This window comes from Jaculus jaculus, chromosome 9 (genome assembly GCF_020740685.1).
Source record: "Jaculus jaculus isolate mJacJac1 chromosome 9, mJacJac1.mat.Y.cur, whole genome shotgun sequence".
NCBI classification, from domain to species: domain Eukaryota; kingdom Metazoa; phylum Chordata; class Mammalia; order Rodentia; family Dipodidae; genus Jaculus; species Jaculus jaculus.
In genome coordinates, this window is record NC_059110.1 from 51,872,643 (window position 1) to 51,888,575 (window position 15,933).

The 15,933-nt window shown below is 39.5% G+C and overlaps 1 protein-coding gene across 1 annotated transcript in view; it reads left to right on the top strand.

Annotated features, from left to right (window-relative positions):
* Ros1 (ROS proto-oncogene 1, receptor tyrosine kinase) overlaps positions 1–15,933 on the top strand; it is a 255,231-nt gene that overhangs the window by 140,986 nt on the left and 98,312 nt on the right. Inside the window, exon 22 of the mRNA XM_004651359.3 lies at positions 1,984–2,159. Coding sequence (XP_004651416.2) covers positions 1,984–2,159 — 176 coding nt within the window. The remainder of the gene's footprint in view (positions 1–1,983; positions 2,160–15,933) is intronic.

A 15,933-nucleotide genomic window follows, 5' to 3' on the forward strand; every position in this document is an offset into this window, starting at 1 on the left:
GTAATATCCTTTTGTTGAGTTGTTCTCTTGATGAGTATAAAGTGGCTTTCTTTATCTATTTTGATTACTTTCAGTTTACATTCTACTTTTTCAGGTACTAGTATTGCCATCTCTACTTATTTCTTATTTCCATATGTTTAGAATATCTTTATCACCCCTATATCTTTATCTGTTCACCCAAAGGTGGTGTCTGTTCATCTGCTGTATATATTTTTTGGTAGAATCTTTAAGGTCTCTTAAATACAGAATCGTATCATCTGCACATAAGGCTAGTTTGTTTTCTTTCTTTCCAAAATGTATTCCTATTATTTATTTCCCTTGTCCTTATCTTGCTGCCCTAGCTAAAACATAAGTACTATGTTGATGGTAAGGTTGGTTTCTTGAAGACAACAAAAGGATGGAATCTATTTTCTGATCTAGCATGTTAATATGTGTCTTTTGACTGGGGAATTGAGTCCATTGATATTCAGAATTACTATTGAAAGTTGTGAGATAATCCCGTAATGTTGATACTTTGTGGAGTTTTGTGTTTTCTTAAATTTCATTTCTTATAACAACTGTTTTAATTTTGAATATTTGTTTTCTTCCTCCTTTATCCTCTTCAGTCTGTTTATCCTTTAACTTAGTACACAATATTTTATTTAGTATTCTCTGTGAGGTTCATTTAGTGCTCATATGGACAACTTGTATTTTTGGAAAGTTTTTCTTTCTTTTTCTATTATTAGGGATAATTTTGGTTTATGTTGGCAGTTATGGTCGTTCAGTCTTTGAATTGTCTATACCAAGCCTTTCTGGCTTTGAGAGTTTCCATTGGAAACTTAGATGTTAATTTGATGGGTTTACTTTTGTAAGTGGCAAGCTCTTTTTCTCTCTCAGCTTAGTAGTCTCCCCCTTCCTCTTTCTCCTTCTATGTGTGTTTTTAGTGTTTTAACTATAATGTGATGTGAGGTAATTCTTTTCTGGTCCTGTCAACTTTATGTTCTGTTTGCACCTTGTACCTGGATATGCCTCTATTTCATAAGATTTGGAAGTTTTAAAAATAATTTTCTGAAAGATATTTTATATGCTATTGACCTGAAGTTCTCCTTGTATGCACATGATTCAAAATTTTGGTCTTTTATGAATTTGCTTCCTTTTTTATTTTCAAGGTAGGGTTTTGTTGTGGCCCATACTGACTTGTTATTTACTATGTAGTTTTAGGGTGACATTAAACTCACAGAGATAATCCTACCTCTTCATTCTGAGTTCTGGGATTAAAGGCATGCATCACTATAACTGGCTCTTATTTTTAAAATATATTTATTTATTATATATTTTAGAGAGCAAGAGAGAGAATAGGCATGCCAGGGCCTCTACCTACTGCAGACACACTTCAGATGCATGTGTCACCTTGCACATTTGGCTTTACTGTTGGGTTTTTCTTCAGAATCTCTATTAAATTACACTTTTCATTTTCCTGTTTAATTTGCATCGTATTTAGTTGATTGTGTTCCTTTGAATTTATTCCTTTTTCTATTGAGTTCTTTTAGTTGATCCTCTTGGGTTTCATTCAGCAGCTTTTTTTTTCTTGTCCTCTTTAAGTTTGTTGTATATAATTATCATGACTGTGTATTTGAATTTTTTTTTGTCTGACATTGTCTCTAAGTAGTTCGTTTTGGAAGTGCCAACTACATGGCATGGCATAATTAGTAGGGAAATATTGTTTTTTTGTGTTACTTGTTTTCTTTTTAAAAATTATTTATTTATGAGGAGAAATAGAGAAGTGTATGCATGTGCACGCACACACACAAGCACCACTGCTTCTCCTAGCTTTCTAGTGGCTTGTGTCTTGTTTAGGAATAGGGGATGGTGCCAATTATGATGGAGACTGCAATCTGTGCCTATGGAACTGATCCTCTTACCTTCTGGCAGGCCTACTAACTTTATACATTTTAAAATGTATAATTTTTATCTTTATTTTTCTTTGTGTTTTTTTCTCAGCAGGAAAACACTTGAGAGCTTAACAGTGGATGGGGATTTTATATATTGGATCATCACAGGAAAGGACAACACAGAGATTTATCAAGCAAAGAAAAGTAATGGTGCCATCCTTTCCCAGGTGAAGACATTGAGGTCTAAGCACATCTTGGCTTATAGTCCAGTTATACAGCCTTTTCCAGGTAATAAAATCAAAAGCACAATCAACTTGCCTCCTTCTCCAGTGCTATCCCATGTTATGCTCTTGATGTTGCTCTAAATTGTTGGCCCTGACTGCTGTCTAGTTTGTATTATAAATTATCTCAGTGTTATCACAGTTTGTATGTTAGAAACATGAGAGTTATCATTTTCTCTGCCTGTCTTCCATATCTTCTCAATCTCACAATTTCTCTTCTATATGCCTTTTCCACCCTCTTTAAATCATAATTTAAGATCCACAATGGTATAAAACAGTATTATTTAAAACCTCAGGTATTGTATGAGTTACTTTCTTATTGCTGCAACAAAATACCTGATAAGAAGCAAGTTAATAGAGGACAGGTTTATTTATCTCAGTTTGAGGTTACAGTCCATCATGTCAGGAAAAGGATGGTGCCAGGAGATTGAGGGAGCTGATCACATTGTGTCCATAGTCAGAAAGCAGAGAGTGATCAAGCAATGTTGCTTTGCTTGTGTTCTTTTAATTCAGTCCAGAACCCAAACCCATGGAATGGTACCAGCAACAATTAGGGTAGATCTTCTCACATTAATTAATCTAATCTAGCTAATGTCTCACAGGCATACCCAAGGCTTGTTTCTTCAGTTGATTCTAAATCCAATGAAGTTGCCAATAAATAAAAACCATTACAAGTATCTTTCAAGGCAAAATGCTGTATTTGTTGTACTATAATCTATTATGTGTCACATCATATTGTGTATTAAAATTTTATATATTGCGATGCTATACACTTCTATTTGGCATGTAAATTAAAATTTATGTTAAAAAACTTATAGTAGCATTTTGAGAGTCTCCAATGCTGAAAACCAAACCCAAGGTCTTGTGCATGTTTGGCAAGTGCTTTAATACTGAGCCACGCTCCTTAGCTCTGCTAGTTCTTTAAAGGTGTCACTGATGAAATTTCGTGTTACTGAGTATTTCATCCTACTTTGCCCATAAATTCCATGAATGTTAACAGCATGACTTGATGTAATACAGCTTTTATACACATGCATATAGCATATTATTTCAAAACTTACTATCTGTTTTCTTCTGAGAGTCATAATAAAAAATTTTTAAATTTAAAAATCAGCCAATAACAAAAAAATATTGTATTGCATTTTATTAAATTTTCCTTGCCATTAAGGTTCAGATTCTCAGTGATAGCACTCTCCTAGAGAGAGACAGAAATAAATAGACTAACTGCCTTTTCTTAAAGGTATTCAGCTATAAAACTATACAAGTTTAAAATGTAAAAATTTGTAAATATATTTAGTTCAGATTTTTGTAAGATAATTCATGTTACATTTTGAGGAATTTAAGAGACTTTTAACTGTCCATGTGGCTTCTGGTTTTGCCTCAACATATGGAATTGTTCTGTATTCTGATAATAAATAAGCTGAATAAATGGAAAACTCAACTTTTCTTAGTTCTATAAAATAAGAGGTCACAGGGCAAAATGCTGCTTCACAAATTGGAAATAAAGGTGGGAAATTATGGAGAACTGCAATTTATGAAATCAAATACCTTGTAGGAACCAATGTTAAGGGAGGAACATCTGAACTATAATGGGTGAATAGTTAAAAACTCTATGTGGACCAGGCATGGGGGAGGGGTTTCCTGAGTTTTGTCTCTGGGAGCTTGAGCTATATTTCTCACAGTGAATATCTTGGTATTCTAGCAGGAGAAAATGAAAGACACTATGGTTATTTTTTTCTATCGTTTTTGACACATAGTATCATGTAGCTCAGGCTTGACTTAAACTCACCATGCAGAAGAAACTGCCTTTGAACTTCTAAACCTTCTGCCTCAACTTTCCAAGTGCTGGGATTATTTGAAATATTCTAAAATATTGTATTTTATCATAATCTGCCCTCAAGAGAAACTAGCCAGAGCCTATCATTCTGGGGTTGTATCAGAGTCTAGTTTACCTTAAAGGAGTGTGGCTGAATCAAAACTTTGAGGCAGCAGTAGATAAATATGGGATCCAACGTACTTCATTTTATTTCCCACGGGATTCTGAACTGCTCTCAAGTATATGAGCTACACCTTCTGAATTGCTTGTGTATAGTTGGAGGTTCCTCTTAAACCTGTGTAGAACTGTATAGACTAGGGCTTCTTGCTGCTGCAGACAAATGCCAGACACATGGCACATTTTTCATCTGGCTTGTGTGGTTCTGTGGCATTGAACACAGGTTGGCAGGCTTTGCAAATACCTTTAACCATGGATCCATCTTCCTAGGCCTCTCTATTTCAACTTGTATAAAAAATAAAAAGCATGTAGACTGGGGAGATGGGGATAACATTGTCTTTATTTACAGATGACATAATCATTTACAAATAAAATCTGGAAAAATCAACAAAAAAGCTCCTGATAAAAGTAAATGATGATGCAAATTCACCAGATCCTGCAAAATTACTTTCTTCAGTAACAAAGAAGTCATTTTTTTAAAAATAAAATGTCTGATGAAGCCCAGGGTTGTTTTTTTAAAATCATTCTTTTTGAGAACTTTATTATATTAATATATTACCAATTGGTCATATTTCCATCAGGTTATACATTTATTTTCCCTCTCTTCCTACCCCATTCCCCTGAAGGTCCTCTTCAGTGTGGTTATTAGTAATCACTATGGCATCATGAATGCACCAGTCAGTCATTGGGGGGGGGGCACCTCAGATTACACCTCCCATCCTATGACTATTACATTATTTCTGTCCCCTCTACTGCACTGTTTCCTGAGCCTTGGAGGACATTTTAGAAATCTCCTTTAGTGTTGAGCCCATGCCAGCCTTGAATTTTCTGCTTTGATGAGTTTTGAGTCTCCTCAGTGCCTACCACCATCTCCCTGAGGAGGTTCTCAGAGCAGCATTCATATTTAACCTGCAACTTCATTTGTAATACTTCCTGGACCCTGGCAGGTATGAGAGATATGACTTATCTAGTGCTAAGCAGTCAGCTTTCATCTCTTGTCATTCTGACAGGTCTTGAGTCTCCAAGGTATTTGCTGCCATAAATAAAAAGCAAATTCTCTAATCAAGACTGAAAGCACAGATCAAAGGGGATAAGCATAGATATTTAGAAGATTTTTTATGGGCATAACCTCTCCTTTTAGCCAAAGAACAGTGAAAACTTTCCTCCAGGGTGTATGACTTTTCAGGCTTCTGACTTGTTATGAATTCCCTCCCATCAGGTGGGCCTCATATCCAGTCAGTGAGAAGTTGACTACCCCCATAGCTTTTGTGCCACTATTTTACCAGTGTGTCCATCTTGTGTGGCTAGTTGATTTAGTAGCTGGCAGGTCCACTGTGAGGTGGATTGAATTAGATGTCCCCTATAAAGTTATGTGTTCTGAATGCTTATCCCCAGCTGATAGCAATTTGCAATGTGGAACCTTGCTAGAAGACGAATGTTGGGGGCAGGCTTATAGGCTTATAGGACCGAGGTCCCCTTTGCTTGTGTTCATCTCACTCTTCTGTTGCTGTTTTCTACCTGATATTGGCCAGGAGGTGATGTCGAGTCTCTTACCTACCATATTTATCCCTGCCATCATAGAACTTCCACTATAGACTGTAAGCCAAAACAACTTTCTTCCTGTCAGCTATTTTGGTTGGGTACTTTGTGTGGCAATAAGGTAACTATAACACATTGCCTGTGCAGGCTTTTGGTGACCTTTATCCCCAGCAGCTCCATGGCACTTTCCAGATCTTTTAGAGCTGGCCATCAAGGAGCTGGCTTCGATCTCAGTTTCGGTGTGATCTCTCCAAATCCTGCAAATGCAGCCTGAGGTGTCTTCAGCAATAGGGTATCACTAGACTTTGGCAATGGCCTGCATTGTTTTGGGGGCCTCATGGTCCTCTTTGGTTAATACTTCACTATGAGTGGGTCACCCACTTCTGGCACTAGGATTTACCTGCAACAGCCTATGGTTTTAGGATAAAGTTTCCTCTACACCAGCAGAGTGCTTCTGTCCAGAGTGCTTCTCTCTCTCTCTCTCTCTCTCTCTCTCTCTCTCTCTCTCTCTTTCTCTCTCTCTCCCTCTCTCCCTCTCTCTCTCTCTCTCCCCCTCTCATTATATCTTTTACTTGGCTAACAGGGAGTAAGGTTTCTGTGGTACTGATCCATGCCATCATCAATTTTGTGTATCTCTCCCCTCTTCTCCCTCCCTTACTTTAGTCCCACCAAACCCTACCACTCCTGCTGCATTGTGTCCTTCAACTTCCCTGTCTTCTACAATGTTCCCTGAACCATGGCAGTCTAATTTAATGTTTAATTCTTTGTAGCCTCTAGATTTCTGCTTTGATAGGTTGTGTTTGATCACCATATCTGCCACCATCACTGTGGAGCTGGCTGTAAAGTTAGCAATAAGAGTAGTGTTCTTGGCAGTACTTTCCCTTCAAGTTCTCCTGGGCTCTGGCAGATGTGGAAGAAGTGGCAAGTCTCTTGGTGGGCAGTCAGTTATCTTCTGGTCTTATTGATGGAGTTTGATTCTCCTCTGTGTTCTCTTCCATCTGTAAATAAAGCAGATTATCTAACGAAGTGTGAAAGCAGCTTGTGTTAAAGAGGGTGTGCAAAGTTATTTGAGAGATTTTTGTGGAGCAAGCCCACTCTTCTTCTCCAGCGAGCAGTGGGAACTTCTCTCTGAAGTGTGAATTTCCTGAATATGGGAATCTGACTTGATTTCTAATATCAGATATGAGTTCCCTACTCCCAAGTGGGCCTCATGTCTAATCAGAGAACAGTTGGTTACACTCAGTGGTTGTTTGCCACTATTACACAGGTATGCACTTCTTGTCCAGCTGGTTGATTTTGTAGTCTTCAGGGTCCTCTGCTTATTATGTTGTTGGTGACTACTTCCAGTAGCTCCCATAGTGCTGCCACTGTGGGGGCTAGCCAGGAGGAAGCTAGTTTCTCTTTTGGCTTCAGCATGCTAATTAAATGTCCTATGACCATGGCCTGAGGTGTCTTCAGCAATAGGGTCTTACTGTTTTAGCTCTGTCAGGTAATCAAGTGTTTTGACAAGGGCCTATATGGTTTTCAGGACATCATGGGTCTCTCTGGGGTGGGAAACCCAGCTCTGGGCTTGGGAATTACTGGCCAGAGTCTGAGGTTTTAAGAAGGTTAAGGTTTTCCTATCTTTGGCTGGTCTGCTCCCCTTCCACCTTTATTGGTCATTATATCTAGTAGAATGATAGCTGAATTAGGATTTATACAGGACTAATTTATATTGTCTCAACATTTATGTAATTATATTCCCACCCTTTCTAACCCCCATCTCACCAAGACCTCCACAGCCCCCAATATTCTGCCCTCCCCTAATTTATCTTGTGACTCTTCTTCTCTCCCCAGTTCTTTTCTCTACTGGTCTCATTCTAGTTTTCTGCCCATATTTCTGGTGTTGACTATGATTTGCACTGATCCCAGTTAGGAACTACAGAATACGAGAGTATATATGGCATTTATCTTTCTGTGCCTACATGACCTTGCTTAGAATGATGTTTCTCAACTTCATCCACTTTTCCTATGGCTGAGTAGAATTCCATTATGTATATGTACCACATCTTCATTATCCATTTATCAGTTTATGGGCATCTGACCTAGTTCCAGTTCCTATCTATTGTGAATAAAGCAGCTACAAATGTGGCTGAGCAAGTATCTCTGTAGTAAAGAGCAAAGTCTTTGGAGCAGAGTCTTTAGGGCATATGCCTAGAAGTGCTATTGCTGGATCAAATAGTAACTCTAGTTTCAACTTTTTCAGTAGTCTCTATACTGATTTCCAAAGTGTTTGTACAAGTTTATGCTCCCACCAGCACTGGGTAAGGGTTCCTCTGTATCCACAGCCTTGCCAACATTTATTGTCATTCATCTTTTTGATGAGTGCCATCCTGGCTGGAGTGCAATGGAATCTCAGAGTTGTTTTGATATACATTTCTTTTTTGTTCCTGTTTTTCTTTTTTTATTTATAACTTCCATAATTGTAAACAACATTCCATAGTAATTCCCTGCCTCTCCCCTCACTTTCCCCTTGGAAACTCCACTCTCCATCATATCCCCTCTCCCTCTCAATCAGTCTCTCTTTTATTTTGATGTCTTGATATTTTCCTCCTGTTATGATGATCTTGTGTAGGCAGTGTCAGGCACTGTGAGGTCATGGATATCCAGGCCATTTTGTGTCTGGAGGAGCATGTTGTAAGGAGTTCTACCTTGCTTTTGGCTCTTACATTATTTCTACCACCTTTTCCACAATGGACCCTGAGCCTTGGAAGGTGTGATAGAGATATTTCAGTGCTGAGCATATTCCTCTGTCACTTCTCAGCACCATGGTGCCTTCTGAGTCATCCCAAGGTCACACACACACACACACACACACACAATTTAAAGAGAAGTGCTTACTGGGCAGTTTAGTAAGCATAGTATATATACTTAGCCAGACACCAGGCAGATGCTATACCCCTAGGGCTCTTGACTACCCCTACTGCAGGTTTTTAGTATCAGGGATGTATTCCCTTTCATGGAGCAGGCCTCCAGTCAAATTAGAGGGCAGTTTGGTTTCCCTCATAACAGATGTGCCACTATTGCACCCATTGACTCATTTGGCCTGGCTGCTTGTAGCAGTCACTGTTCAGTATCTTCACTGGTGATTTCTGTATCTCCCATTGAACTGCATGCAGCATGGCTTTCTGTCAGCTGGTCTACAGGGAGGATGTTTTCAGCTCAGCTCCAGCAGGATTTCTCAGTGGCCTTGCAGCCCAAGTATGTGGAGCCTTCAGCAATAGGGCCTTACCATCTGTTCCTGGTGGAAAACCAAGGGCCTCAGCAATGGCCTATAATATTTTGGGGGCATCAGTGACCTCTCTGGTCAAAACAACTCACTGGAAGGTATCCCATCTCTGGCACTGAAAATTTTCTAGTAAAAATCTATGGCTCCTGAGAGTTCCATTGTCCAAAGACGTAGGTTTCCATATGACTTATTTATATCCTCTTAGATTTTTATTAGCTCTCCCTCCACCTTTCATTTACTCATTCTGTTCCCCTGACCTCACTTAGGCCTTTTCACCCCATTAATCTGTTCTACTTACATATATATTCTGAACATGTTCTTAAAGTATGTTAGGGCAGTTCGTATTTCTTCCTTTGAGAATTCTCTGTTCAAATCTCTACTTCAATTTTAAAAGGCTTGTTTGATTTTATATTGCTTGGTTTTTTTGAGTTCTTTGTAAATTTTAGATATTCAACCTTTGTCTGAGATATAGCTGGTAAAGATTTTCTCCCATTCTGTGGGTTGTCTACTGATTCTGTTGATGGTTTGCTTGTCTGTATGGTAGGTTTTCTTAATTTTAAGAGGTTTCAATGATGTGTTGTTTATCTAAGTTCCTGTGGTTCTGGAATGTTATTCAGTAAATCTTTTCCTAAACCTGTACTCTGTGTTATTTTAAACTAGTTTTAAATTAATTTATTAATTAAATTATTTTATTATATTAAGAAAATAATGTGTAGGAATGCATCATATGTTGGTACCATTTTTTCCCTCCTTCCTGCCCTCATTCTGCAGGGGAACCTCCTCAGTGGGGTTACTGATATTCTCCATTGTGATGTGGGCTATGTATGCATTGTGAGAGCACCAGTTGTTAATTGGGGGGGCAGTGCCTGTGGGCATGATATCCCAACCTGTGACTCTTAACAATCTTTCTGCCCCTCTTCCTCAAAATTCCCTGGCCCTTGGTGGATGTGTTTTAAGTCTACTTCATTGATAAGCTCTTAGGAATCTCTGGATTTCTGCTTTGGTATGTGTTGAGTATCCTCAGCATCAGTTTCCTTCACTCTGGTGCTGCTTGTCAGGCTCATCATGGAAGCAGCACTCTTGCTCATCTTCCTTGGTGGTTTCACCTGGACCTTGAGTGAGATATTAGGGTAGGTTTATTTCCCTGAGTCTCACTACCTTCTGAAAAAGAAAAGTACATTTTCCAATGGAGAGTAAAGTTAGCATAGGTTAAATTGGATAAGTGTTATTAGTTTGGGGAGAGTTTGACGGATGTAGGCCCTCTTTTAGCCAAACTAGTGGGAGCTTGACACTGGAGACCATAGTCTTTGTCTCCATTGGGTTCAAACATGCTTCCCAGTTCCAGATATGGATTCTTTTCCATTGAGAAGATCTCTTGGGCATTCAGAAAGCCAATGGTTATCCACCAAGGTTGCATGCCACCACTGCACTGGTGTGTACTTCTTGTCAGGCTGGTTGTTTCTGAGTAGTTTAGAACCCTGCTAGCTAACATCATTGTTGGCCACTTTCCTACTGTAGCTCATGTGGCACTTTCCAGTACTAGATGGGCTAACCATCTGGGCACTGGCTGTCTTCCAGATTCCAGTCAAGTCTCTCTGTGTTCTGTGCTGGCAGCATATGATGTCCTCAGCAATAAAGTCTTGTCTTTTACCTCAGGTAGGTAAACAAATGCTCTGATAAAAGCCTGTATTATTTGTGGACCTCTTAGGTCTCTCTGATCAATGTGGGTAACACCTGTTTCTGGTACTGTGAGTTATACATCAGAGCCAAAGTTTTTTTTTTAAAGTTAGGCTTCATTGTACCCTCCCAGGCCCCTTCCTTTTTAGTGTTCCCCCAATACTCCTATTATGTCTCTTAGATATATCTCTTAGTCTACCTTCGGGGAGAAAGATTTTTTATGGTACCAGTTCATTTTAGATTTACTTTGTGTTTATTCCCCTGCACCCTTCTCTCCCCCACAAACCCTTCCATCTCTATTGTCTGGGCCTCAAGCAGCCTATCCAGTATGCTAGCAAACCAAGCTGATCTAGGTTAGGAACCACAGATCAGTGAGAATATGGGGCTTTTGTCATCCTGTGATTGTGTGTGCTTACTGAATATGATCTGTTCTAATTCCATCAATTTTCCTACAAATTTTATTGTATTGCTGAGTAGAATTCCTGTGTGTACCACAAATTTGTTATCTATTCATCCAATTATGGGTACCTGAGTTGATTCCAGTTGTTAGCTATTATGAATTGAGCAGACATAAACATGGTTGAGCAAATATCTCTATAGTGAAGCATGGAACATTTAGGGTAAAATGCCCACTAAGGAAATAACTGGATCTGTTGGTAGTTCTATATTCATTCTTTTAAGGACACTCCACCTTGACTATGGAAGTGGTTGCAAAAGTTTGGATTCCCACCAACAGTGAAGGAGGGCTCATCTTTCCATACATCCTCATCAATGTTTGTTTTTATTTGATATGATTGCTAGCCTTACTGGAGTAAGGTGGAATCTAATAGATGTTTTAATTTGTATTTTCCTGATTGTTAGGGGTGTTGAACATTTTCTTAAGCATGTTAGCTACTTATATTTCTTCCTCTGATAACTCCCTATTCAGTCCTCTACCCCATTTTTTGAGTGGGTTGTTTGATATTTTATTGTTTAGCTTTTGGAGTTTTTTGTAGGGTACAGATATTAGGTCTCTGTCAGTGGTGAACATTTACTCTCATTTTGTGGGCTCTCCTTGTGGTATGTTTGACTGCAAAAGCTTTTTAAGCTTCATGAGATCCCATTGGTTGAGAGATTGTTTCATTTTTCTGGGTTACTGGAGTTTTGATTAGGAAGTCCTTCCCTACTCCCATATCATGGACATTTCTTCCTATTTTTTTCTTCCAGTACTTGAAGAATTGAGATGAGTGTGTCTAGTCTCATTTTTCTACATGTGGTTATTTGATTTTTCCAGCACCATTTGTTAAAGATGCTGTCTTTTCTCCAGTCTACATTATTGGTACCTTTGTCAAAGATCAAGTAGCTGTAGTCACTTGATCTAAGGTTCAGATCATTAGTTCTGCCAGAACTTTGTTCTATAGCTTTAGATCTGGTATGGTGATACCTCCAGAGGTGTTTCTTTTGCTGAGGCTATGCTTTAATATCTGAGGCCTGCTGCCATTTATATGAATTTTGAGATCATTTTCTCTATGTCAATGAAGAATGATGCTGGAATTTTCACTGGTATTGCATTAAATATGTATATTACTTTTGGTACTATTGTCGTTTGCACAATATTAATTCTACCTATCTAGGATCGTGGGTGGTCTTTCCATCTTCTCAAGTCCTCCTTAATTTCTTTCTTGTGTGTTTTTATGTTTTCATTATATAGGTTTTACCTATCCTCAGTTAGTGTTATTCCAAGGTATTTGATATTTTTTTGTGGCTATTGAAAATGGAGAGAGAGCATGCCAAAGAATCACTTTCAGGAGACAGTCTCTGTGAACAGCTCAGTTTAATCAATAGGGAAATGGGTATATTAGCAATTGAGAGCAGGAAGAGGGTCCTAAGGGGATTGGATGTACAAGGTTGCTTGCTGATGCCTAATCAGCATATGGGGACATACATTCCAGCATGTGAGCAATGGTAGGGAGAAGGTATAGGGTACAGGGGGATGGGCTGTGCAAAGGTTGATGGCTGATACCATATAAGGTGTTCCCTAGGCAACTGGCCAAAGACCACAGGGTTATGGACAAAGCCTAAATCTTATCTGAATGTCCAGGTATCCTGTGCTTGGAGAGAGAATGGCCCTAGTTCCTGCCAATCTCAGGGCTCAAGATTTTTGTTCCAGGGTCCAGGCTCACTGCAACCCCCAAGAGTGGGGAGAGGATCCTGGCTCACTTCAACCCCCAAGAATGGGGGGAGGAACTCCCCTGCTGGTCTGGTCCCTGAGATATGACTGGAGGTTCAGGCTGTTGTGACCTCTCCATAGCCTGGGGCTTTTGTGTCGGACATTTTAAGCTTGCTCCCAGGGCCCTGCCTATGTCTAACAATTGTAGTCTACCCCTTTCAGGGAAAAGTCTTATTGTACTGAGGATAAAGTAAGTATTTGTCCTCTTAGTATATTCAGTGAGTATTCTGTTTGAAATGGGCACTGGATTGGTGTTGGATGGGATTTTAACCACAGTTGTGGAGATTGCAAGTACATCAAAGGTACATAGGTAACTGGGGAGGTGGAAAACTGGATGCTCCGGCCTACCCACTCCACTTGTGCCATCTTTTGCACAAACTTCAAGTACTGTGTTGAAAAGCAATGGTCGAAAAGAAATTGGTTGCTATTCCATTTGAGCTGTTGATAAGGTGATCAGTGAGGTCCCTAAAACAAGACAGGCTTCTGTCAAAGCACTTGACTGATTATTTGATTACCCACCTGACATAAAAGCTCAGACCCTGTTGCTGAAGAAAACATATGCTGTTTACACAGAACTCTGAGACACCTGGCTGCAATCCAAAAGAGAGCCAGTCCCCAGGTGGTTAGTCCATCTAGTACTGGGAAACACTACATGAGCTACTGGGGGAAAGTGTCCAACAATTGTGTGATCAAGCAGGGGTCTAAGCTACTCAGAAGCAACCAGCCTGACAAGATGTACACACCAGTGCAATGGTGGCACACAGCCTTGGTGGGTAACCATTGGCCTTCAGATTGGCTAAGAGGTCTTCTCAATGGAAAGGAACCCATAGCTAGAACTGGGAATGAGGTCAGAATCTTATGTAGACCAACATTATGATCTCCACGGACAAGCTCCCTCTAGTGTTTGACTAAAAGAGGGGCTATATCCATCAAAATTTCCCAAAATTAACAATTCTTATTCCATTTAACCTATGCTGACCTTGTTCTCCTTTGGAGAATCTGTTTTCCTTTCTCAAAAAGTAGTGAGATCCACGGAGATAAACCACCCCTCACACTTCAGTCAAGACCCAAGGTGAAACCACAAAGGAACTGGGAAGATGAACAAGAGTGATACTTTCATGGTGAACTTGACAATCAGTGCCAGGGTGAAGGAGACAGATACTGAGAATACTCAACACATACCAACACAAATCCAGAAGCTCATCAATGAAGTGGATTTAAAACACACCTACCAAGGCTCAAGGAATTCTGAAGAAAAGGGGATAAAAAGATTATAAGAGCCACAGGTTGGGTGTCATGCCCAGGGGCATTGCCCTCCCCTAATAACTAATCACTGCTCTCACATTGCATAAACCACAACCCCATGAGGAAAACCAGCAAACCCACTGAAGAGGTCTCCCTGCAGAATGGGGACAGGGAAGAGGGAAAAGATGGTACCAACACTTGATGTATCCATAAAATACATGTTCTTAATAAAAAAATTAATCAACAAAAATGCTTAACAAAAAGCCAATGATGAGAGTGGGTACCCCTGTCTTGTTCCAAACCTTAATGGGACTGCATCAAGGTTTTTCCCATTTCATGTGATCTGGGTCTTAGGTGCTTTGTAAATAGCCTTTATTATATTTTCATATGGTCCTTCCCTACCAAATCTCTCCATGGGTTTAATCATGATGGGCATTTTATTTTGTCAAAGGTCTTTTCTGCAGCTATTTATATAGGCATGGAATTCTTGTGTTTAGTTTATTTATGTGGTAAATTACATTAATAAACTTCTGTATGTTTAACTATCCCTTTATCCCTGGAATAAAACCTACTTGATTGAGTTGGATAATTTTTTTTTTTCTGAGGTATGGTCTCACTCTGGCCCAGGCTGACCTGGAATTCACTATGTGGTCTCAGGGTGGCCTTGAACTCACAGCAATCCTCCTACCTCTGCCTCCTGAGTGCTGGGATTAAAGGCATGTGCCACCATGCCTGGTTGGATGATGTTTTTGATGTGTTCTTGAATTTGGTTTGCAAGGACTTTATTGAGAATGTTTGCATTTAAGTTCATAAAGGATATTGGGCTATACTTATCTAGTTTTGTTGGGTCTCTGGTTTATATATTAGAGTAATGCTAGCTTCATAGAAGGAGTTTGGGAGCATTCCCTTTTTCAATTGTGTGAAACAATTTGATGAGAAGTAGTTGTAGTTCGTGAATAAAGGTTTGGTAGAACTCAATGTTGAATCTGTAAGGGCATGGATTTTTTTTGTTGAGAGATTAAAGAAAATTTTGTCAGGGGCTGAAGAGATGGCTTAGTGGTTAAGGCACTTGCCTGACATGTCAAAGACCCAAGTTTGATTCCCCAGGACCCATGTAAGCCAGATGCATAAGGTGGCTCATGTATCTGGAATTCATTTGCATTGGCTGGAGGCCCTGGCATGCCCATTCTCTCTGCCTCTCTCTCTCAAATAAATAAACAAAAGTAAAATATTAAAAAATAATTTTATTTATTTGAGTCAGAGAAAAAGCAAATATATATATATATATATATGGATATATATATATATATATATCCATATATATATATATATACACACACACATATACACATATATGTACACACACACACACACACACACACACACAATGAGGCTGTGTGCCACTATTGCACTGTCACAGTGTTTGCTTCTGAGTAGCATAGATCACTGGTTGCTCAAACCATTGTTGGCCATTTTCCCCTTGTAGCTCATGTAGCACTTTTCAGCACTAGACAGGCCTTCTGGGGACTGGCTTTCTTCTGAATTCCAGCCAGGTCCGTTTGTGCTCTGTGTCAGCAGCATATGGCATCTTAAGCAATAGGGTCTTAGCTTTTACCTCAGGCAGGCAGGTAATCAAGTGTTTTGACAGAAAACTGTCTTGATTTGGGGACCTAGTGGGTCTCTCAGATCAACAGGTCAATGTGGATAGCAACCAATCTCTGGAACTGTCAGTTACAGGTCAGAGGCATTAAAACTTTTTTTTTATGTTTAGGCTTCATCCCACCCTCCACAGAGCTCTACTATTCAGATGCTTCCCACTTACTCCTTTTGAGGGTTGTATCTTTTAGGCT